Genomic DNA, 23,968 nt, shown 5'->3' on the forward strand with positions numbered 1-23,968 from the left:
TCGACATCTAGGGTCGAGTAGCCGATTTATCAGTACTGCTACTTGACAATAGATGTCGCGACGAAAAAAAGTATAATGCTCAACAATTTTCAGTTAATATTATAACCGGATTAACCGAAACTCAATTTTTTACTCCTTCTGCTTGTAATATTAGTTGTAAATTGTTGAGCAATATACTTTTCTTCAGTCACGACACTCGCGACATCTAGTGTTAAGTATCGGTACCGATAAATCCGCTACTTAACGCTAGATGTCGACTACGAAAATAATAAGCGTTTTTGTAGGAAAACTGATGTATAGACTGAGCACTCTATGCTTACTTGTTTCTCTATGGTTGTAGTAAGTACAATATAAACTATGCAAAAATAGTGACTGAACTTACCAGGTTTCTTGTATGAGTTTAACGGCGCCCTGGCGGCTCTCTCGCCGCCCTCTTCGAGGTAGTTGTAGGCGGCACTAATGCATTTGCTAAGACGGGACTTGCACCTGTTCAGAAAAATTATCATCAGTGAAATGTACAAAAAACACGGTGTAAACGATGACGTAATTCCTTGAAGTGAGTGTTCGAGCGGGTCGACGCGTGCGGCTTCACATTAAACAAATGCAAAAGTATGCGACCGGTCTCAGAGCACGCCGCTCAGATTACTTTAGTGCTACCCACCCCGCCAAACGCTCGGGTAGACGCTCAACGCGGAAGCCGTACGCTGAGAGTCCACGCCGTAAATTCCAAACTAGAATTTACAGATTGAATAGCGTTAAGAGCAATTCCTAGCTGAGCAACTTTTCAAATCTCGAATTTTTGAAGCTATGTTTCTGTCGCGCTGCGGTGGGCGGGAGCCGGAGCTATCTAAGTGTGAGTGCGCGCACACAGACGCGAGACTCGTGCGCTCGCTCATTGCGCGCCGTTCCGTCGACATCGCCCGCGAGCCGGACGGAATTTATTCTGCGCTGCCCGACGCAAGTTGTTTTTGTTGTTACCACGTAATATTGTTTTTCATTTTAATATTATACTGTATCTATTACACCCTAATACCAAACACCCTATCACCTGTACTAAATGTATTTTACACCTATGATGACGAAATAATAAATGATTGATTGATTTATTGATGTTAATTACCATATAGGTAAAAACTGCAAAAAAGAATGATGTCTCAGCTTCGGTTGTCGTCGTACAGTCAAGTGCAAAAATATGTATCGAAAGAATCGTCTCATAAATATGGTACTACGCTCTTATTACACTGGAATAAGATGCTATGGGACATATTTTTGAGTAAGATGTGTACACCCATATTTTTACACTTGACTGTACCTATCCGTATCAGTAAGTTGGGAGTGATCATGGTGTGTTGTGAAATTTTGTAAGTAGGTATAAATATACCTATGTTTAAACTACAATCTATTTAACTTGTAGTACGATGGGGCTAAACTTGGGCCGCCTTATTGAAGAACGTATCGTAATGACAATCTGGGTAAAGTATGTTGGGATAATGCCGGACAATTTTGGGACCAATTGAGAGAACTCGTGAAAAAATGTTTTTTCGAGATCTCAACACGTGACAGATTCTTGCGTAGCGAATCGTTAAATAATAACCGTAGATTCGGCCTGAATTTTGGTAATCTTCAATATAGAACGGTTTTAGTTTTGTACCTGTGTAAAGATGAGACATACTTTTTTTAGGGTAACGAGTGTTTTGCCATCAAGGGAGAACATTGGATGGTGAAAAAAAGTTGCTTCTAATGGAAAGAGAATAAGGTATCACAAAGAAATAGGTCCGGTGTCTACCCTTTTGTATCCGATCTTAACCCGGATACAAAAATTGGTAAAATTGTGGCTCTCAAACTTTGATACCTATGTCATAAGGCAATTTGATAAGTAAACAATGTGCTAAGAAACCTCTTATTGTAAGGTTTACCCGAAGTAATAAAAAAAAACCACTAAAATAATAGATACGTTGCGTAGTTTTGACAATTTAAGATTTCATGAACTGTACAGGTTTAGGGAAAGTGTAAATGTATTGTTTATTGAATGGAATGTACTGGAAGATATTAAGTACTTAAGTAGGAGGGACAAAAATCAAAATAAAAAATAATCGTGCCCAGTCATTTTTAATGAAGGTCGCCAAAAAAATAAGAATCAAACTTAGAAATCAAAAAGACTAAGTAGTTCTTTAAAAAGGTCAAGGTCACTGAGAGCCCATCTTGAAGTATGGAAAATAATTAAAATTGCGATTTTGTTGGTTTAATTTTTCAATTATGTATATATATATATATATATATATATATATAGTTTATATACAATCTTTTTTTTTTTATAAAATGTAAGGATCGTATGTAAAGAGTAAAGTAAATATATAGGAAAAGAGAGCCCTCTTGAAGCATTTTAAGGAAACTAATTTCGAAGCCCTATCTCTATTTTGTATCCGAAACTAGCAATGTATGTATGCGTGCACATCTACATATGCATCCGTATGTGTAGGTACTTTATTGCGAAAAATTGCTCATTTGCTATCTAATTTACTCGATTTTGTTATTTTCAACATGTATCATCATCCCTATACAATATAAATACTCTTTATTGCACACCTCAATAAAAGAAAACAATACAAAAGAAAACATACACATAAGCACAGGTAAACAACATGCGGTCTTATCGCTAAAAGGCAACCTTTGGGTTGCGGAAATTAAAAAAATTACATTGTCAGTAACCGTCGCGCTGGTAGTGGTACTGGATAAAAATAATGGTCCGAAAGTGTGATCAAGAAAACAATAAATGTGATAATTAAGGTCAGTAGGTAAATTGAAGAAAATTTAAAGTTTGATAATCACTGCTGTTTTTTAAATAGGTAAAGATCTGATTGTTTCTGGTCCGATCTTTACCTGGAAGGGTCAAGATCGGATATCGGCCTACAGCAGTGCTAGGTCTGTTAACACAATTACAAAAACAAACACAGTTTCATCACAATACGCAAAATAAATTACAGAGCGAAGATCGGATAGAAGGAAGAATTCGCGAAATTTACCTTGCTCTCTGTGATTGCACATAGCACAAGCCCGACTCCCTGAGCGACGCGGGGACACTGACAGTCGAGGCGCAATGAAATGGCGTCTTACACAATGTTGCCAACATTAAAAAATAAAGCCAAATTAGGGGGAAATGAATGTCCTACGTTCTTCACCCGCATCCGGTATTTACCCAACATACCTTAATCGTTGAACCGCCGCATTTCAAAATGGCCCTTATTTTGATATCGGCTAGCCGTAATGTAATACGGCGGATTATACAATGCGACTGCGATACTTATATATAAATCCCCTCGTCAATGTAATTTCATTAAATTTGCTATCTAGTGGCAAACATCAAAGTAGTTATCTTTTACTTGTGACGCACAAGTGTGAGCAATGTAAAATACTATATTTCTAAAAAAAATTGCCTACTACGTAATAAAAGAAAATGTGATTATTAAATTATAATACGAAAGGTGGTCAAATCGCAAAATGCTGTCGTTTTATTTAAAAAAATTAAATAATTAGACCAGTTCCGAAAGTACCGAGAAATCCCGGTTCTTTAAAACAGTACCGGTTCTGCAATCCCTAATAAGGATGTTATGCCCATCACTATTCCTTCTGTGTACGTATATTTAGAAACTGTCTCCGCCTCCAATTCGTGCGATAAGGACAACTGCAGCTCGGACCGAAATTCACTCGCAAAAAACTCAAAAATCGAGGTTTCGCTCTCGACTGTTTCCTCCTCCAAAACGCAACTAATCAATATGAAATTTTGGAAATTGCAAGAGGAAGAAATAATCTATGCCGCTATGTTTTGATTTTTTGGATATTTTTTGTCATATTTGTATACTGTGCCTTTTTTTACAGTCAATTCAATTTAGCCGTTTTTGCGATTTTCGAGGCGCTGTATCTTTCTTCAAAATAAAATAATCCAAAAAAGCAAAACATAGCGGCACAGATATTGATGATATTGATCTTATTTGAAAAAATCACTGCTCTAGGTTAAAAATCCAGGGAGGAATCAGTCGAGAGCGTTTGTATGGAAAAATCGCAACTAGGAATTCCTCTTAAGCGTAAAAAATAAATTGTATGGGAGGTACCCTAAAAAAAATATTTTTGTACTTTTTATTTTACCGTTCTGTTGCCATGCATGTTTTATGTATCCCTGCCAAATTGCAGTTTTCTAGCACTAACGATCACGGAGAAAAGCCGCGGACAGACGAACATAGCGAAACTATAACGGTGCTACGGTGCTTGTTTGCCACCGTCGTGGTATAAAACAAAAAGGGTGGAACTACGGATCCCTAAAAATATTAACTACGGAGCCCTAATAATGAGAAGGTAACATGATTAGTTCGTGACACGCGAGTTACTTGCCTCCAGTAGAGCAGGGCAGCGCCGACACAGGCGAGCAGCGCGATGGCGCCCGCGCCCAGTATGGCGGCGTTCATGGCGGACTGCTCCAGCTGGCCGCCCGGCGCGCGCGCCTCGGGGTGCACTTGGCACCACTCGGGGGAAACCTCCTGCCAAATGTGGACAGTTGTCATTTTCAAACAAAAGGGTATCGTCGGTTGTCAATTTCCATATAGCTTCAATATGAACCTTATTGACAAAGTAATACATTTTGGTTGAAAACGTCACAATTGTAGATCAAATAACGTACTAGATACGAGCAAAACAATTAGAAGTTTTGTTACGCGAAAAGGCTAACCGAAATGTCTTCTGGAGTTGCAGGTGTACATAGGCTACGGAGACTGCTTACCATCAGGCAGGCCGTATGCTTGTTTGCCACCGACGAAGTATAAAAAAAAAAAATGGTATCTCTTATTTTTTTGAGATAATCTGATCTAATGTTGTATTCCTCATTGCCAGAGCTTAGTAGCTTATCTTCAATGTTCAAGGGCGTAGCCAGCCAGTGAACTAGGGGGGAGGAGGGGGCAAGTTGATATTGTTGTTCAGTTTTGAATTGGCCAGGTACCTTAGGTTCAGATGTAGTTCCGTTGACTAGAAGCAAAGGGCTGGCCACGGACAGCGTGACGGCGTATATCTTCACCTCGTAGCGCGTCGCGTTCCACAGCTCCACCGACTGCAACAAAATAGTACATTGTGCAACGAGCGGGGTAAGTGAAACATTGGACACGAGGGAATTAAAGACCCGAGTTTGCAATATTCTTACCCGCGGAGTTACACACAATGCTTTTCATCACAGTTGCGAAGAAAAAACTAAATTTTAAGCGATATAATTAATAAATACGGTGACATTTCAAACATTTGTCCGCCATATTGTAATTGTTTGTCAGGTTAGGTATCTAAGGCACAGACCAATCAGCCGTGATTGAAAATTGTGTAAAAACATTATAAACGGCTACTAAATTAATGAAATGAAATCTTTTTAAACATAAACAAAACTATTAAATTATTAAAAGTAAAGCTACATAGTTCGTACAAATCGAGAGTGAATAGAAATCTTTTAGGTAAGCATTTCCATCCTAGACTGTATCAGCACTTTCCATCAGGTGAGATTGTAGTCAAAAGCTTACCTTTTCGTAATAAAAAAAGGAGGCAACTTTGAAACCGGCAGCGCGAAGCAAAGGAGGATAATGAGTTTATGAACTAGTAACAATTTTTGGTCTTGTTTACTTTATATCTGGTCAACTAATCGTCGATATCACCCAGTATGAGGTAAAAAGCTTAGTCATCAAAGTTGATACGGTTTTACCCATATTTAATGTCAATACTTTCGGTGCCGGGCGCCCCGTTGACAGTACAAAATTAACAATACGAGTTCTTGGCAGTGAATGTATTAATTTATCATAATCCATTTAAAATTTACCTGTTTCCTTATTTTACAATTACCTAAACCTTTATCGCCCAGTTTACAGTTTTCTATGAGTATATAGATACAATCTAAAGAAAATAAAATAAACATAATCTATTGTCGCTTCAAAAACACAATATATAAATAAATATAATATATATTATATAAAGAGGTCTCAATAAAGTAATATGATGATATGATGGCGCTTACCTCTGCCAGCGCATATCGCTGGCAATACAGAGAGGTAACGCGGCCAGCGTTAAGGGTTCAATGCCGCAGGCGGAGGCTTTAGGAGGGGAATTATTTTTACAACTTCTTTATTATTAGTAGGTATGTTTTCATTTTATTTTATACTAGCGACCCGTCCCGGTTTCGCACGGGTAGTAAAGCGTTTTTCGACATGGTAACACTTGAAACGATTTACACAAAACCTCAACAAATTATACACCTAAACCTTTCTCAAGAATCACTCTATTGATATGTGAAAACCGCATGAAAATCCGTTCAGTACTTTTTGAGTTTATCGCGAACATACAGATAGACAGACGGCGGAGGACTTTGTTTTATAAGATGTGGTGATTACTTTTATTTATAAGAAGTTTTATCTTAATATTAGTTAAATGTTACATTTTCAATTTCAGCATTGTTATATATAAATCACGCCTACAGCATTTTCTTTACTTGTTTTCACTTAAATAAGGAAATAAATCAACTATTTAAACGTTAAAAATACATATTACAGCAGGGAATTAACCGAACCTCACTGTCTGTTTACAACACTATGCATCTTCATAATATATTGCACAAAACACTATTTAGGCACAAACGTCTGCAAACGATTCCTTTAATATGCACCATTTACGCCATTCGAGGTACATGTTCACAAACCATAAATGTTTTATTTTTTGCCACAAAATACAACTACGTACTAATGCCAAATGACAGGTAGAGACTGTCAACAATTAGGAGTCAAGTTTGTTACTAAGCCCTTCCGTCAATTCCTAAAACAAACACTGGTAATGTATACAGGAAAATGGTATTATAATAATTTTCCCGTATTTATTTCTGTATTTAGGTTGACTTCATATCGATTTTTGTAGTATGTCAGAACGTCAGATCCGTGGAACGAAACGCAATTGAAGTCATAATAGGAAAGAAGAAGTATTCACGTAAAACAATTTTAAATAAACTATATAAATTAGTGAATAAGATGACACTTTTGGAGAAACATAGTTAAAAAATACAAGTGTTAATAAATGTCATACTAGCAATTTTGACCTTTGTCCGATTTGAATAATTCTTATTTTGACACAGGTCGGCCATATGTTGTTGTTTGTACGGAATAGACATAAAAATGATACTTACGACACTGATTGTAGTTTCGATATCGGCCTTGCTGGTGGGCAGTTTGAGCCGAGTCCGGGGCTGCAATTCCGGAATCTTCCTGAGAGTCACCACATACTGGTCTAGCGTGTTGTTGTATTCAAGAGGTTGCCGCCATTGTAAGTAGAGGACACCTAACAATTAAAAAAAGTTACATTATGAATGAAAATAACTTAGTATATAATAAAATTAGGCAAAAAAAAAATTTTTAGGTAAAAGCTTTTATCGCTGTATGTACTTTTCTTTCCACAGGCAACTAATACTCATCGAGACAATTCTAAAAACCCCAGACATAATTAGATTGCGTTGTTTTATCACAGAGTTCCCATGGCCACCTCCTGTCTCCATCATCAGATCAGCTCCATGGTACCATAATTTTGCATTGTCACCCGAGTTACATTATGTATGCAAATTTTCAGCTTCATCAAAAACCGGGAAGTGGGTCAAATTTAACTTGCAAGATTTGACCCGTACAAACATACCTAATAAGGGTTTAAGGGCCAATATTAAAACATGAAAATTATTGCTTAAAATTGAGTTTTAATTATCAATGACAATAATCGAATGAATCAACGTCATACGTACAGCAACGTCGGATGTTTCACACCAAGCGCACGTTTCCAACATATACATACTGACCTTGTCGGTCCTCTGAGTATTTCATCGGCTGGACACCGGTATTTACTCACAATTATAGACAGGACAACGCATTGGCCTGAAGCAATACCCATTCGAGACATAACTGCTGAAACTGTGGCTAAAACTATATACGAAGCATGGATCGCACGTTTTGGGTGCCCATCAACTATAACAACTGATCAAGGCCGTCAATTCGAAAGTGAACTTTTTTCATCATTGACTAAATTACTTGGCATTGAAAGAGTGCGCACTACAGCATATCATCCAGAGAGCAATGGTAAAATTGAACGATGGCATCGATGCCTTAAGGCAGCTCTTATGGCGCGGCTGTGCGATCGAGATAAATGGGTCGAAGAACTTCCCACTGTCCTGCTTGGTCTACGCTCCGCACTGCGTAGTGACTCTGGTGTCAGCGCGGCTCAACTTACGTATGGCTGTTCACTCCGTTTGCCAGGAGACTTTATTTCATCATCCATTTCTGGAAATCCTGTCATAAATTTTGGTTACGTCGAACAACTTCGGCAAACCATAAATGATCTCAAGCCTACGCAAAAGGTGCACCCTAATAGTAAAGGGATTTTTGTGCATCCTGATTTGGAAAATTGCGAGAATGTTTTCCTGCGAGAAGATGCAGTGCGCAAGCCGCTGCAAGCTCCATATAAAGGGCCCTATCCAGTATTGAAGCGTAGTAATAAAGTTTTCACAATTCAATTGCCGGGACGGGCTGTCGCAGTATCTATTGACCGTTTAAAGCCCGCCTACACGGTGAATCCGCATGAACCTGGTAATGAACCTCCGGCAAAGTGTACTCGGTCAGGTCGATCCATCAGACGACCAGTACGCTTCGCTTGAGGGGGAGCCCTGTAGCTGCTGCGCACATCTCCGCGCAAACCTAGTTACATTTCAAGTTAAATAAAAGCTTGTAAAAATGTCAAACCTGGGTAGTTATTCAACTATCAGTCTAGATGTAGATATTTTTTGAGGAAAGGGTACGATAGTCAAAAAACATATTGATTTGATGATTTGAAATGTTTTATTTGGAGATAGCTCACAGCACATTACGCACGCAAGCATTATTCTACACAATCATAATGAACATTTGTAATGTCCCCATTTGGGATTGGTTATATTATAACCATCAAGCATACGGTTTAACCCGATCCGGAAATACCATAACCTTTAATAACCCCTTTATTAAGAACTCCATTCTGTAAAAATCTCGAAAATAACACAGTTTCACAGGACAGCAAATACGTCTTACAGTTACTTACCATTGAGCTGGTCGCACGTGAGGTTCATGATGATCGTTCCAAAAAAATGTTATTTAACTGTACAGCGAATTTAAAAAAATCAATAAATTTTCGGTTACTGATGAACTTAAAGTAACTTCACAAAGTTTGTGACTCCCCCTCCCCCTTGTCACAACATGTCACATTTTCTTGACCCCCGTTCACACATAATGATCGGCGGCAACGGCGGCTTGACGTCAGTGAGGACGTATAAAGTACTATAAAGGTGTCGATGCGTCGCCCAAACGCTCTAAAATGTCTAACGATTTGACGCTACCTAGTGAGGAACTGTGCTCTACAAGATCCACATGATATATCTCTACAGAAAGAAGAGGGTTCTAGCAAAAAACGTCTTATCCCTTACCATTGGGCTGGTCGCAAGTGAGGTTCATGATGATCGGCGGCAACGGCGGCTTGACGTCAGTGAGGACGTATAAAGGCGTCGATGCGTCGCCCAAACGCTCTAAAATGTCTAACGATTTGACGCTACCTAGTGAGGAACTGTGCTCTACAAGATCCACATGATATATCTCTACAGAAAGAAGAGGGTTCTAGCAAAAAACGTCTTATCCCTTACCATTGGGCTGGTCGCAAGTGAGGTTCATGATGATCGGCGGCAACGGCGGCTTGACGTCAGTGAGGACGTATAAAGGCGTCGATGCGTCGCCCAAACGCTCTAAAATGTCTGACGACTTGACGCCATCTAGTGAGGAACTGTGCTCCACAAGATCCACATGATATATCTCTACAGAAAGAAGAGGGTTCTAGAAAACACGTCTTATCCCTTACCATTGGGCTGGTCGCAAGTGAGGTTCATGATGATCGGCGGCGACGGCGGCTTCACGTCAGTGAGGACGTACAAAGGCGTCGACGCGTCGCCCAAACGCTCTAAAAGGTCCGACGACTTGACGCCGTCTAGTGAGAAACTGTAGAATGCTCGCACCCAGATCTTGTAGGGGGTGAAGGGTTCTGGAAAGGTGAAACGAAGCGTTTTTTAACTTCTTAGCTGTAAGCTGCATTATACCTTACGTACCACTAATGTCAAAAAGAAGTACCTACTTAGGGCGGCAACCCTATGAGGTACAGAACATTGCGACCGAAAGAATCTGGAACTTCCTGGATTCAACGGGCTTTAGTAATGAACTTTAAAGGGCCGACACAACAGATCACTGATGGTACGAAGTGGCACTCAAAGGCCACAACACCAAATAATAAATACCTTACGTAAAGAAAATGGCGGACCAATTTTTATTTTTATTGGAGTCCACATTTATTTTGGGTTAAAACTGTAATTATTTCTCAGATCTGTTGTAAACTCGAGTTAATATATAATATAACTATCCACCATCTAATTATTGTAGATTTATATTTCACTGTCCGCAAGTATTTTTAAATAGGTACCTTAAAATGCTCCAAGTTGCTCTAAAATTCAAAGTAGACGATCACTACTATCATGTTGAAAACTTAAATGAGGTCGTGATATAGTTTTCATGCATAAAAACAGAGCACAATTGCCCAGCGGGGAGCAAAGTAAGGACATTCAATGGTAGTAAACTTAGCACATAAGTTATTGGGAGCGATCGACAGATTTACAAGATTATAATAGGTACAGTTAAATCAATTATACGTTACATTTTGAACTATAATAGATTACAAGCTTCGCAATTTAACTTTCAGCAATGCGTCGGATTAAGTAAACTTAATATTTTATTCTTTACGATACTCTCGTTGACTTTTTCAATCGTTTTTGTTTGTTGTACTACGTAGTACAAGTTTCCCTTCATAACCGATGTAGCGTGAAATAGTAAATAACGGAAATGTGAAAGCAAGGCGTCGGATTAAGTAAACGATCATTATGCACGAGAATACATCAAAGAGGATTCCGAACGCCGACAATCAATGCGTAACTTCCTCGCCGTTCATGCGGTTGCAAGCAATTCCAATATTCTGTGTAAAGTGATTTATTATTCTTGAGTATAATTAATTAATGATAATTACATGAAAATGAGATAATAAATACAGAATGGGCGCCAATGACACAAAAAACGTTGACAACCTTTTGAAGATGGTTAGTGCAACCTCCGAAGAATTTGAACAATAGATTCTGCTGCCTAATTGGAAAAAATATAACTAAAGGTGAAAAAAGCTTAGTGTGCGAAACTTAATTTTATAAAATTGAGGAGCTGTAAATTCTCGCTTCTGTAAAAACTCATACTATTTCTGAGCAATTGAACTTCAGACACCTCTTGCTGACAGGTATTTTTTGTTATTAACGTATTCAAAATTAAAATATTTTATTCCAGATTTTTTTAATTCAAAAGAGAAAGTTAGACGTTCATGGATACAATCTTTTTTACTTGTATAAAAGGTATAACAATACTCAAACACTTCCATGTTGTCAGTAGAAAAAGGCGCGATATTCAAATTTTGTTTGGGAAGGCAACCCTTCTCGCCTACTTTTATTAAATTTGCCGCCTTTTACTACTGACAAAGTGGGTGTGCCAGAGGATATTAAAGCCAAATTTACTTACTTAAATTCCTCAACTTAAACCCGACAACTTTGGTCAGCTTCCCAGCCGTATTGAGCAGCGTCAAATTCCTCGTCGCCTTCGAATAATCCGCCATCGTCAGATCACTAGAGAAGTAATTCATCTTCTTCACATCGGCCGAGCTAGGGATGCCGATCACCGGCGCCGCGTCAACCTAGAAAATAAAAAAATAATTTATTTACCAAAACATATTTCCTTAACCTATGATCGCTGTACTAGGCTGCACTGTGGGTAAGGTGTACGCAACGGTCGCTCAGCTCTCTGCGCGTCCAGTACAATAATGCTTTCAGGGCGCTGCTGGAGCTGTCACGGTTCTACAGTGCATCCACCATGTTCGCGGAAGCACGCGTACACAGTTTTAGTGCTGTGCTGCGTAAAAAGATGGCATCGCTTCTGAACAGAATACGTGACAGCCCAAACAGCCTCCGGAAGGCTTGCTGTAAAGAATGAGTGCTCAATAATGCAACACTTCATTAAAAATACGCTGTCATTAGTGAGTCACGAATATTAACAGATTTTAGGTTTTAGCTTTAATAATACTAACAAATTTGTGGATCTTGTTGTCCGAATAATAAACGTAATAATATTAATATTAAATATATGACCGCCTAGGCTAGGCCTATATTGTGGAGTCAGATTGAAAATAATAATAATTTGAATTACTACGCAGAAGTTTTGGTTTTCTAATACATATCTAGTACTAAATAATATTCCAAAGCTTGAACTTAACCCACACATAAGGTGAGGAGGTCGGACGCGTGACCGAGCGAGCCCGCAGCGCGTCTCTTCAGCTAGTTTTATATGAACATCATCACACAGGCCGCAGGCGTGGGTCGGGCGCGAACACGCGCATGCGTGCGCGGGACAGGCGCGGGCGCGCGTTGCATTTACGCTGTATATTATTACAATTAAAATGGACCGTAACAGACTACGTAGGACCCGCCGCCGAGCATTCACACTGCGCCGCGGGCCCGCCGCCGACCCGACCCGCGCCCGCTTGGTCACACGCCTGAGCGTGCGTTAAGCTATAGAGTATTTAATTACAATATCAGGCTTAATCTAAACAAGAACAATCACAATTTAGGTCGAGTAAAAAGTTCACATACCTTAGGCTGTCCCTGCTCGTAATAGAGGACGTAGGCGATTTGCGTGGCGTCCTTATGCGGGTACGCCGGTGTGAACGACTTCTTTACGATTTCGATGTCGAGATGAGTGTCTATGCCGTCCGAGTGCTCGGAGTGAATGTTGTGCTCTGTGGCGTTATCTTGGCGACGCTTCCTAGAAATAAAACATTTGTTTGCTAGAAATGTGGTACGGTAATAGAGTCCATCTACGAAAAAAATAAAGTGTAAATAATGTATATTAGGATTGTTTGTATTTCTCTATGTAAGTGAATTATAATATTGTTTTGGAGAAATAAATTCTCAAACTATAAACCATCTAAGCGTCTAAGAAAATTTGACGCAAAACGACACTCCCTCAGGTTGTTATTTCCATTTGGAGTGTCATTTTACGTCAAAATTTCATAGAAATTTGACATAAAGGACGACATTGCCAAACTTTGTTATTGCAAATGGCATACAGAGTTATCGTGGTCCGATTCTAAGGTGTTCACTTGCAATTTTGCGAGAGCAGCACATGTTCCCAATAATTTAGCATGCAAATTATGTTTTTTTTTTTCATCTACACTATTCTGTACCTGCAATATGTTACTCTTAGAAGACCGCAAAAATATGTGACACGCAAGCGCGCCATAGGAATGGCTCTACAAATAAGATCGTGTCAGATATCTTTGCGGCCTTCATTGTGTTTACTTATTGCAGGTACATTATTGACATACTATCATAATATCGTCGGGGATAGTGCAATACCGCGTAACTAACAAATGCAGTAAGGTCCAATTACCTTGTACATTGTTTTAATTTCGAACTCTTTCGACTTTGTTAGTTGCGCGGTATTGCACTATCCCCGACGATATATCGTCATCATCGCATATCAACTCATTAAAGTCAAAAGGCCTCTACGTGTTAGCCTCCCAAATGTCCGGAACACAATTGTTCCGTGATGACTAAAGACATCTTCCTAGCGTTTGTCCCGGCTTATTGCCACGGCTCAGAGGATGGAGTCCGCTTGGCAACTAATCCCGAGAATTGGCGAAGGCGCCCATTTTTGCGAAAGCGACTGCCATCTGACCTGTCAATCCAGAGGCCTTATTGGTTTCCTCACGATATTTTCCTTCACCGAAAAGCGTACGTACGTACATCGTACACAGGTTCCGAAAACTCATTGGTACGAGCCGGGGTTTGAACCCGCGATCTCCGGATAGAAAGTCCGCTCTTGTCGCTAGGGTACGAACGTTTTTTTTTTTATGACTAAAGACATACAAATAAAAATCATACCTATGCCTATGCGAGCGAAGATCTCGTTTCCGCATGCCGTTCAAAATATCCGACGACGAGAACTCATCGTTGTACTTGAGCTGGTCTTTCTTGTACCAGTCGAACTCTCGAGCCGGTTCGTCTCCTTGGACCTCTTTCTTCGGTTCGGGGTGGCGGGTGAAGTTGCTTGGCGGGGCCCAGAACAGGTGGATGTCTTCGGAAGTCACTGCCTTCGCGGTTAGGTTCTGTGGCGCGGACGGAACTGGAAGAATAGAAGCCTTATTAAATCTAAAGTTAATAAGAACAGGTTTCTTGTAAGAAGAACCCTTGATGACCGGTCTGGCCTAGTGCGTAGTGACCCTGCCTATGAAGCCGATGGTCCCGGGTTCGAATCCCGGTAAGGGCATTTATTTGTGTGATGAACACAGATAGTATTTATTCCTGAGTCATCGGTGTTTTCGATGTATATAAGTATGTATTTATCTATATACTCGTATGTACGAGTATGTATATAGTCCCCTAATACTCATAGTACCAGCTTTGTTTAGTTTGGAGCTAGGCTGATCTGTGTAAGATTGTCCCCAAATATTTATTTATTTAAGGGGGTGTTATAAGCTTCACCGCTATGTGTGTGTGCCTGTTTGTGTGTTCGTCTATGACACTGTAGCCCTTAAACGGGTGAACCAATTTTTTATTTAAAAGCATCAGGTTTTCTAGCTTAAACGTTTGTGTGTTGGGAGGTGTTTTAAATTTCATGTCATTCTCGTAATAAATAATGGTGTACAATTTTAATGCAATTACTGAAATTGTATCGTTATTAGGACCTTGGGCCTTACGAGGATAGGTACGGACGTGGTGGAACTCTAGTAGATAATAACGGACCAGGAGCTATGAAAAAGGGTCACTGCGCATAGGATTTCCCTACAAAGCGGCATGTTTTGTACAGTTCTTAATTTGAATGCAACTTTCTACGGTAACGTAACATTCATAATCGCAAACCATTTATTACTTACATCATATAATAAACCAACATATTCATTTCATAATAAACCTCCTTCATTGTCTTGCACTTGCTAACATTTTAAACGAAGCCAATATTTAAGTTTGAACACATTTGTGGTCAGAATAAACCTTGCAGTTTTCCTCTTTATACCTCAGTTGACCCTTGGAAGTGGATCAAGACTAATTAGACTTACTTTCTACTTAATGACGTATGTGTTAAGATTCAAATTAGAATGGTTTTCGAATTCGATGCATACGTAATGGGATGAGTCAGTCTTAACGTCACGAGACGAGATTTACCTAAAAGCTTTTGACCCAGACTTATCTATATCAATAAAAATAAAATGTTCCGTGGTAACGGCATTCTGACATGAGAACATGAGTTTTTTGTTTGGATCTATTCGGATTCAGAGTTTTCTGATGACTGATGAGATTCTGTTTGTTCTTTTATGAGGAAAGTAAGTAAGAATTTCAAAGCAAAGTAGTGTTATTGAGTAAAGACCGGTAAAGTTGGTTGAAAGGTAGAATATTTAGCTAAAAGTGTATGAAATTAAAAAGAAGACGACTTTTACATTTTATCGAGTTTCAATTAAAAAGGTTTTTCCTGTCGCTTCTTGCGCTGTCGCTCTACGCGACATTTCCATTTTCACCACTTAGATGGTTGACAGTCCTCATTTGTGTTTTTCCAGAAATTTCCTGCTTCGCACAGCTAAACTATGGAATGTACTGCCCGCGAATTTTCGAACCGATACGACCTTCAAGAAAAGAGCGTACTCCCGTCTTGAATTTCGGCAACGCACAACCTCTCTGGTGTTGTAGGTGTCCCTGGGCGACGGTATTGCTTGCCATCGGGCGACTCGTCTGCCCGTATTACTCCTATATCATTTAAATTCATTATTTATTGCACCATGGTAATTACAAGATGTTAAAACATGAAAAAATATCTCATGGACCCGGAACGGAACATTAATAAATAAACGAACGAATAACATTACAAAGTGAATTACTTATTACGTATAGCTTATGTCATTCAACTCATTCTAACGACTAAACGTTAAGAGGCAACAGGAGTGGTAATTTCTCCATACAAACGTACTTGACTGTTACCTCCGTGGTTTTTGAAGCTAGAGCAATGATTTTTTCAACACAGATTATTATTATCTGTGTGTACTGTGTTCCTTTTATTGATATTTTTGTTTCTTAAGGCGCTAGTGCACTTCTAATAATCGCAAAAACGGCCCAATTTACTGGGGCGCAACGAGAAGCTTGGTATTCAAAACTGACATCAGTTAGCCTAAAAAGCAAAATAGTCCGACACAGATAGTTTCATTACAATTTAGATCTTAAAATTTCGTTACATTTGGTTAAGTTTTGAAGGAGGAAACAGTCGAGTACGAAACATCATTTTTTGAGATTTTTATACAAGGTTTTTCGCCTAACCTGGCGTTGTCCTTGTCGCACTAGTTTTAGGAGCCGCTTCCGATAGCGAGACGGATATGAATGATTGAATGAATATTTTTATTTCATGTAACACATGGACACATATTTTTATTAGTAGAACTTACAAACTAAGGGGTTAGTAGGTACAGCAAACATTAACTTAAAATAAGACAACACTGATGGGGGAATGCAATCCGTTCACAGTGCGACAAGTAAGGACAGGCAACCCTATCCGCTATCGTATATTCACCTAAAACATTTAAATCTCAGCTCCCGTATCCTCTTAATATCCGTTTAGCAGTATAGGCTTGGGGATCTATAGGCTGTCAAACAACTTGTCAGTAGGAAAAGGTGAGAATTACAAATTTTATATGGGAGGATAACCCTTCGCCACTACATTTTTATAATTTGCCGCTTTTTACAGACCGCAATGGCTTGACAGACTAATGTATACATACTTCTTCTTCCTTCCATCCTGTTACCCCCTGCTGGGGTGTAGGGCTCGAACAATTTTCTTCCACTGACTCTGGTCCTGGGCAGCTTGGGTAACCTCCTCCCACCCCATCCCCAATACACCCAACTCTTGCTCCACGGAACGGCGCCAAGTAAATTTAGGGCGACCATGTTTCCGTTTTCCGGGCATCTTCCAGGCCAGGGCCAATACATAATATACATATATATATTGCAATATATACATACACGCATTCAAAAACATTTCTGCATCATTACTAGGCAAACTAGACCGAGTAGTCGCGTAACCTACTCCCAGAACTTATTTAGGGCGCTTGCAACTTTCCGCAATCGCATCGAGTAAAGGCCTATTTATTTACAAAACATTTTTCACCACACCAACTGGTAAAGGCCCTCTTGATTCTTCAAAAACGAATGAGAAAGTATGTTATTCACATGTGCGGCAAAGTAGAATTGAGTTTGAAATGATTTTGAATGATATTCTTTTTTATTACGTTCATTTTGATTTGATTTTTTTTGATATTTCATAGTTAGTATTTCCCTCGCGTTGGTGTGGTGAAAATTTTGTGTTTCACTCGGAGGCAAAGTTTGTTTAACTCGTGGCTTGGAACCCTCGCAACTCGCAGCGCTCAAGATTCCACATCTCGAAACACTCACTACGCTCCTGGTTCAATGTTGGAATCTTTCGCTTGTTCGGTTATCAATATCAGCGACATACAGACGACGTTAAAGATACATTTTTCGCCTTAATACAAAGGATTAAGGTGCAAAGCGAGAAAAAATATTTTCACCACACCAGAGAGCCTAGTCAAGATGCCAATCGAAACGGTATTTCTCCATCACTCTTCCATATTAGTACGACAGAGAGACATTAGCGTTTCCTTCGCTACGGCGCAAACGATTGGTATCTTGGCTAGGCATCCAGCTCATAAAGGCTCTTCAGCTCTTCATAAACTGATGAGAGAGTAGTGTTTTATCTACAAGGGTGGAAAAGTAATTAAATATTGAACTGTTTCCTCACATTGGACGGTAGAAATTATTATTATTTTTAAATGATTGATATAATATTTAATAACGGTCATTTTGATTGAACCTGTAATGTTTTACAGTTAGTGTTATTTTCCTCGCATTGGTGTGGTAAAAATGTTGTGTTATCTGTAGATTCTACTTTTCAAACCACTGCCAATGCTAGTTCAATCTTTCACTTGCTCGGTTATCAACATTAGCACGAGGGGTTAATATTAGTTTTACACATGTAGATGAAATGCAACTTTCTCATTAGTTTTGAACAGTCAAGAGGGACTTTACCAGTTGGTGGTGAAAACAAATTAGTCCCCATGTAAAACAAATAAGTATTACCGTCGGAGCACAAATTGATACTGGCAACACTAACGAAGTGGTGAATGAGAGCCCAGTTGACACGCTTAGCAAGTTGGTTTGACCCAGTTTATAACGGCAACATTTATAATGATATCATAAAAGGAAGGATTATGCGGTTGCATAAACTGCAATTTCGTGTTTGACAAGACATGTCGGGCGTAAGAGTTTTTTGTGCGATCGTCGACATAGTTTGAGTATTTGTAAACTTTATTGAAAAGAGAATAAGGTCTACCCCTGGGCAGTTGAGTGTGTCGCTGTTAGTACCACTACAATAAAAATGAGATTTGAGAATATTTTTTTTGTACTAACTTTAATCGCTGACTGTACTTTTTTCCACAGGCAAATAATAATTATGTAGACAATTCTAACAACCCTAAACACAATCAATTAATTTTCGTTGTTTTATCACCGAGTTCCCATGGCCACCTCCTGTCTCCATTATCAGATCAGCTCCATGTCATCATAATATTGCATTGTCATCTAGTGTTGGTTAAGACTCGAGTCATTTGAGTCCTCTGCTTTAAGACTCGACTCACTTTTTCAGACTCTCATAATTAAGATGAAACTCTAGTTCTTTTCAACTTATTAGATACTCGAGTCTTTTGTAGAGACTTGAGTCCTTTTCGGAGAACTTGTATTTTTTTACAAATAACTTCGAAATGCGTTGTCTTTATAAAGAATTCATGGACGTACATAACATAAATCATACAATAATGCGATGCCTTACACAGACGGACATGACGAATCAATAAGGGTTCCGTTTTTTGCCATTTGGCTACGGAACCCTAAAAAGAGAAAACTGCAACACGCATTGCTAGAGATGGCGAGCTAGACAGCCATATAAATTATTAAGCATCATTTACGACTCAGCAAGCAGGTTGGTTTTGACCCTACAATAGCCATTAAAAGCATTATAAGCAATCTAACATGTCCCTCGTCTTCAACATCTATACTTTATACTAGGGCTTCTTAACCTTAGGGTCTCCCCAAACCAGTCGACGCGGAGTCGGCTTTCGCCGAGTGTTTTACACCACACTATTCGCATTTAGCCGATCGACCGTCTCCACGGTTGGACACCTGCGTTTAGCAGTCTCATCCTCCTTGCGGCCGTAGAGACGCCCGATCGCCTGCGACTTGCTATCGCAACAGTTGTAAAGCGACGGTCGGCTCTCCCGTGCTCCGTCCTGCCGTCGAGACGTCAGACAGCACACGTACAGCCGTTGAGTCCGACGAACAGATGTAGGACAGCGGGTGATCGGCAATCGTAAATCTCATTTTTGGAGACTGGTTGTTAGTAACAACCTGAGTTTGAAATTGAACAGACCTGTAAGATTATTTTCCTTGGTAATTGTTACATATTATATAATAACCTGTGATGATGGATATTTTACGTAGACGGGCATGGAAAAAAAGGCTTACCAGCATTTTTACCGTCATCGGCTCTGTTCGGCCGTCGTCAGCTATGTTCGGCCGTCGAAGACGCTGAACGGCTTCCGCCAGCTCTGACCGGTCCTTATCGTAGGTACTTGGCCGTGATCGGAGCCGTTCAACTCTTTCCGGCACCGTACGGTGGTATAAGGAGATTTATGAATGCGAACGTGTGCGGTAGGCTGCAAACAGCGTCGTACGAATGCGAACAGCTTTACGGCAAAACGCCGTTTTCCCGTCGAAAGACGTCGTTTCGCGTGGGCCGAGCCGATTTACGACTTATTCGCTCTTATTGCGTTGACATAAAGCTTTTTCCGTACGCGATTTGCCGAAACGGCGTCGACTAGTTTGGGGAGACCCTTAAAGTGGTCCGCATATTTATAAACCAAAAAGCATTTTGTTGACTTTATTAATCAAAGATATTACTTCCAACCGTTGGTGGTCCCTGGCAAGATTATTTTTCTCGAGTTGTCCCTTATCACTCAAAGTGATAAACAGGTAACATAACATTGTTCTCTACATGAAATCCCCAGATATGTCGCCACGAATGTCGTACGCGGAAACGCCCTAATTTCTAAACAATAATTTTGTCGTACGCGGAAACGCCTAATTTCTGAACAATAATTTTAAAGGCTATGTTTTGCCGCCATTAAATTTAACAAGGGCCAATGCCAAAGAGGTAAACAACACCATAACCCAGTTAACGAAGGCTAAGAACAAAGTCTGTATTGAGTCGAGACAATGGTTGCACAATCCATTGTGCTAAGTCATTGACCGGCCAAAAACAACGCCATAGGGCGAATATGGAGTTCGGGTCTGTTTGGGCCACTGATCACTTGCTTACTAGGTGGAGCATATTGGTGCTCCCATACTTATTAACCGAAAGTTAGCGAAGGTCTCCGTTTCAGCTTGGGCAAAAATGCTTTACGTCTGGATGTTCAACTCTACAGGTCGCATTACTCAACCGATTCTCGTGAAATTTTATTAGCCACTCACGTGCTTGATATTGTTTAGTGACTTCTATTATTACAATAAAATAAGGGTGACAGCTGGCAACTACATTTGCCAAACGCACGTGAGTGGTTAGTAGTATGGAAGGTAGAGTTAAGGAACGCAATCTCCATAGGCAGAACTTATGCAAAAGTGTCCAGTGGTCAGCTATAAATAATAGTTCCAAATCTCTCCAGATTAGCGCTAGAGTAGCTAAGAACCTAGGCGTTATTGACGGAGTGAAGTGCGCTGTCTATGATTTGATTTTTTTTTTCAAGTATTCTAGGTATTGCTATTTAAGGTTTTTTGATGACACTTTTTGGTATATGGAGATTCCATTCCTTATCTCCACCTTCCGTAGTTAGTAGGTTCGATAGTTAGGTACAATTTATCTGTCGGTTCGGTTTTTTTTTTTTTTAAGTTTAAAATTGCACTTAAGACCATTGTGAGTTCGCTGTGATAATTTACTCTACGAAGTAGGTAAGTATTTTCCGTTTTTACTTTTTTTAAGAATATCACGAGGTCTATAGCTCACAGTGCCACTAATTTACACTTCTGCCCGCGACTTAGTCTGCTAAGATTAAATACTTTCATTTCATAGTAAATTTTTCCACCCCCTTTTGACCCCTTTAAGTCATGGTTTTAGAATACGGAAGATCAATTGAACAGCTCAAGCGTGAAGAGGTAACAGACAGATAGCGCTTTCGCATTTAAAATACCCTGACCTGACTTAAATGACCCTGCCTACGAAGCCGATGGTCCCAGGTTCGAATCCCGGTAAGGGCATTTATTTGTGCGTTGAGCATGGGTATTTGTTTCTGAGTCGTGGGTGTTTTCTGTGTTAATAAGTATGTATTTATCTATTTAAGTATATAGTACCTGGGCGACCGAGCTTTGCTCGGTTATAACTATTTATTGTAATATGGTGGTGTATAGGTGATAATCTTAACTACATTTTTTTACTAAATTAAACTTGTCTAAAACAATAAAAGTTCAAACATTATATATAAACTTGAACATATTAAAAAAAAAACAAAAGTTAGTCACCGGGCGAGATTCGAACCCATAACACTCGTTTAGCAGTCCGCGTCTTAACCCGCTGGACCAGACGGGCAGTGGCCGGCAACACGAAATTTGCGACCATATTCTGCGTCGAAAGAAAAACGCATGAAAACTCGAAAACACGCGTTTTCCCAAACATAAGACTAATCTAGATCGATTGTATACCCCCAAAAACCCCCATATACCAAATTTCAGCGAAATCGTTAGAGCCGTTTCCGAGATCCCGGAAATATATATACATATATATATATATATATACAAGAATTGCTCGTTTAAAGGTATAAGATATCGTCACTTAGTACCTATAGTACAAGCTTTGATTAGTTTGGGGCTTAGTCTATTTGGGTTAGTATGTTCCGAAATATTGATTTATTTATTATTATTACGGATGACATATCATTTTATTTACGTTACGGTAAGTTAATTAAACTACGGGCGTTATTTTTTAAACACTCGCAAAGAAGCGTGACCGTTCTGCAAGATGCAACCGCCGTGGGGACGAAGGTGTCGAGTTTAACCGACCCTGACCGAAAATTGTAGGTCATGTAGTCGCGGGGTTGCGAAGATTAAACAACAACAGAGGATCTGTCTCCGACACACACATAAACGATGTGAAGCGCTTTAAGACAGGTTTAACGGAAAATTAATTTACATTTTACAGTTTATTGTTTCATAATTTAGCTTCAACACAAGCCTTATTTAGCTTACTGTAGGACTTAGTCAATTTGTGTAATAATGTCCTATAATATTTATTATTATTATTTTATTAAAAGTATTAAAGGTATTAAGAGTCACTACCCACCGGCAGGCTCCGCTGAATTTCACGTTTCTATATAAATAGTGGAAATCCCAACAAAAGAGAACACAAGGCAAGCCAAAAAAACGGTGTTTAGGCTGAGTGGAAGAGGATCTTCGAAAAATGGGAAAGTACACAAATTAGAGGAAGGAAGCAAAGGACCGGAGCAAATGGAAAAGCACTGTGGAAGAGGCCAAAACCCACAAAGTGTAGTAGCGCACAGGAAGTAAGAAGCACTCGTAAGTGTGCACATACAATGACATGAGGTATATCTGGTCCCGTAATTAGTTCATAGAGCTCCAGTTTATGAAACAAACGCTTGCTGGGCGTTTAAACTGCAATATATAAGAACCCAGTTCATGTGGACTTTTTATTAGATTGAAAACCAAAAAAACAACGGATTGCACTCCGGGAGTGCCGGCAGAAGTGAGATTTGAATATTAACGTTGTGCATTTTTGATATTTTGGAATGGTTAGGGAATTAATTTTTCACGAATTGCTTTAATTATCAATTTATCAGCATAAAACTGTTGTCATTTATGTGGTAAAATACTATATTCATTTATTGCCGTCTACTGGATTCAATGACATTGCAACAGTTTTTCGATCAGGTCACGTGTCCGTCTTATGAATTTTCAATCTGACGAATCTGTCAGTCACGTGACCTGTCGCGAGTTTAACATATTTTCCCTATCACAAAAAGTGCACACCGCCGCTAAAGAAGTTTTCACTTCAAAAAATCAAAAGCTGCAAGTTAAATGTCATACAACATAATTAACTTTGTATACACATGTACCTAATCACATAATACCTAATTGCCACAACTAATTAAGAAAGAGGTTAATGGCTACTTATTACACTATTAGTTGAAATAAGTTGAAAGCACAAACTTGACTGTGTATTGGAAACAAAAACAAACAACAATAATCATTAGACGTCTGCATCTGTACTAAACTAACACTCTTAACATACTGAGCAAAGGTTCGGTTTTACCCAAAAAACTGCGAAAGCTTTCCACCGCACCGAAACTGTATTTCGTTGATGTCTGACCGAAGTTTCGGTTTGGCTGGTTTAAAAATCATGTTTCGGCGAAGGATGGTTGCTTTTTATACTGAAAAGACAGTTTCGGTGGCAATTCAGTACAAAAAGCAACCACCAATAATCAAAAGAAGACTGCATTTGTACTAACACTCCTAACATTACTGACCATTAGTGGCCAACCGAAGTTTCGGTTTCGACATAAAAATAATGTTTCGGAAAAATGTTCGGCCAACACAAACTGCGGAAACTTTCGACCGCGCCGAAACTGTATTTCGGTAATGTCTGACCGTAGT

The 23,968-nt window shown here is 39.4% G+C and overlaps 1 protein-coding gene across 2 annotated transcripts in view; it reads right to left on the reverse strand.

Moving 5' to 3' along the window:
* The window catches only part of LOC133530701 (uncharacterized), a 51,041-nt gene that overhangs the window by 23,871 nt on the left and 3,202 nt on the right, over positions 1-23,968 (reverse strand). Inside the window, exons 2-9 of one of the 2 annotated variants that reach the window (XM_061868721.1) lie at positions 14,087-14,327; positions 12,794-12,965; positions 11,670-11,841; positions 9,928-10,107; positions 7,193-7,344; positions 4,988-5,095; positions 4,387-4,532; positions 383-486 (exon numbers count right to left, since the gene is read on the reverse strand). In XM_061868721.1, the coding sequence (XP_061724705.1) occupies positions 383-486; positions 4,387-4,532; positions 4,988-5,095; positions 7,193-7,344; positions 9,928-10,107; positions 11,670-11,841; positions 12,794-12,965; positions 14,087-14,327 (1,275 nt within the window). The other variant, XM_061868722.1, reaches the window with a different exon arrangement.

Source organism: Cydia pomonella, chromosome 23 (genome assembly GCF_033807575.1).
Source record: "Cydia pomonella isolate Wapato2018A chromosome 23, ilCydPomo1, whole genome shotgun sequence".
NCBI lineage: Eukaryota > Metazoa > Arthropoda > Insecta > Lepidoptera > Tortricidae > Cydia > Cydia pomonella.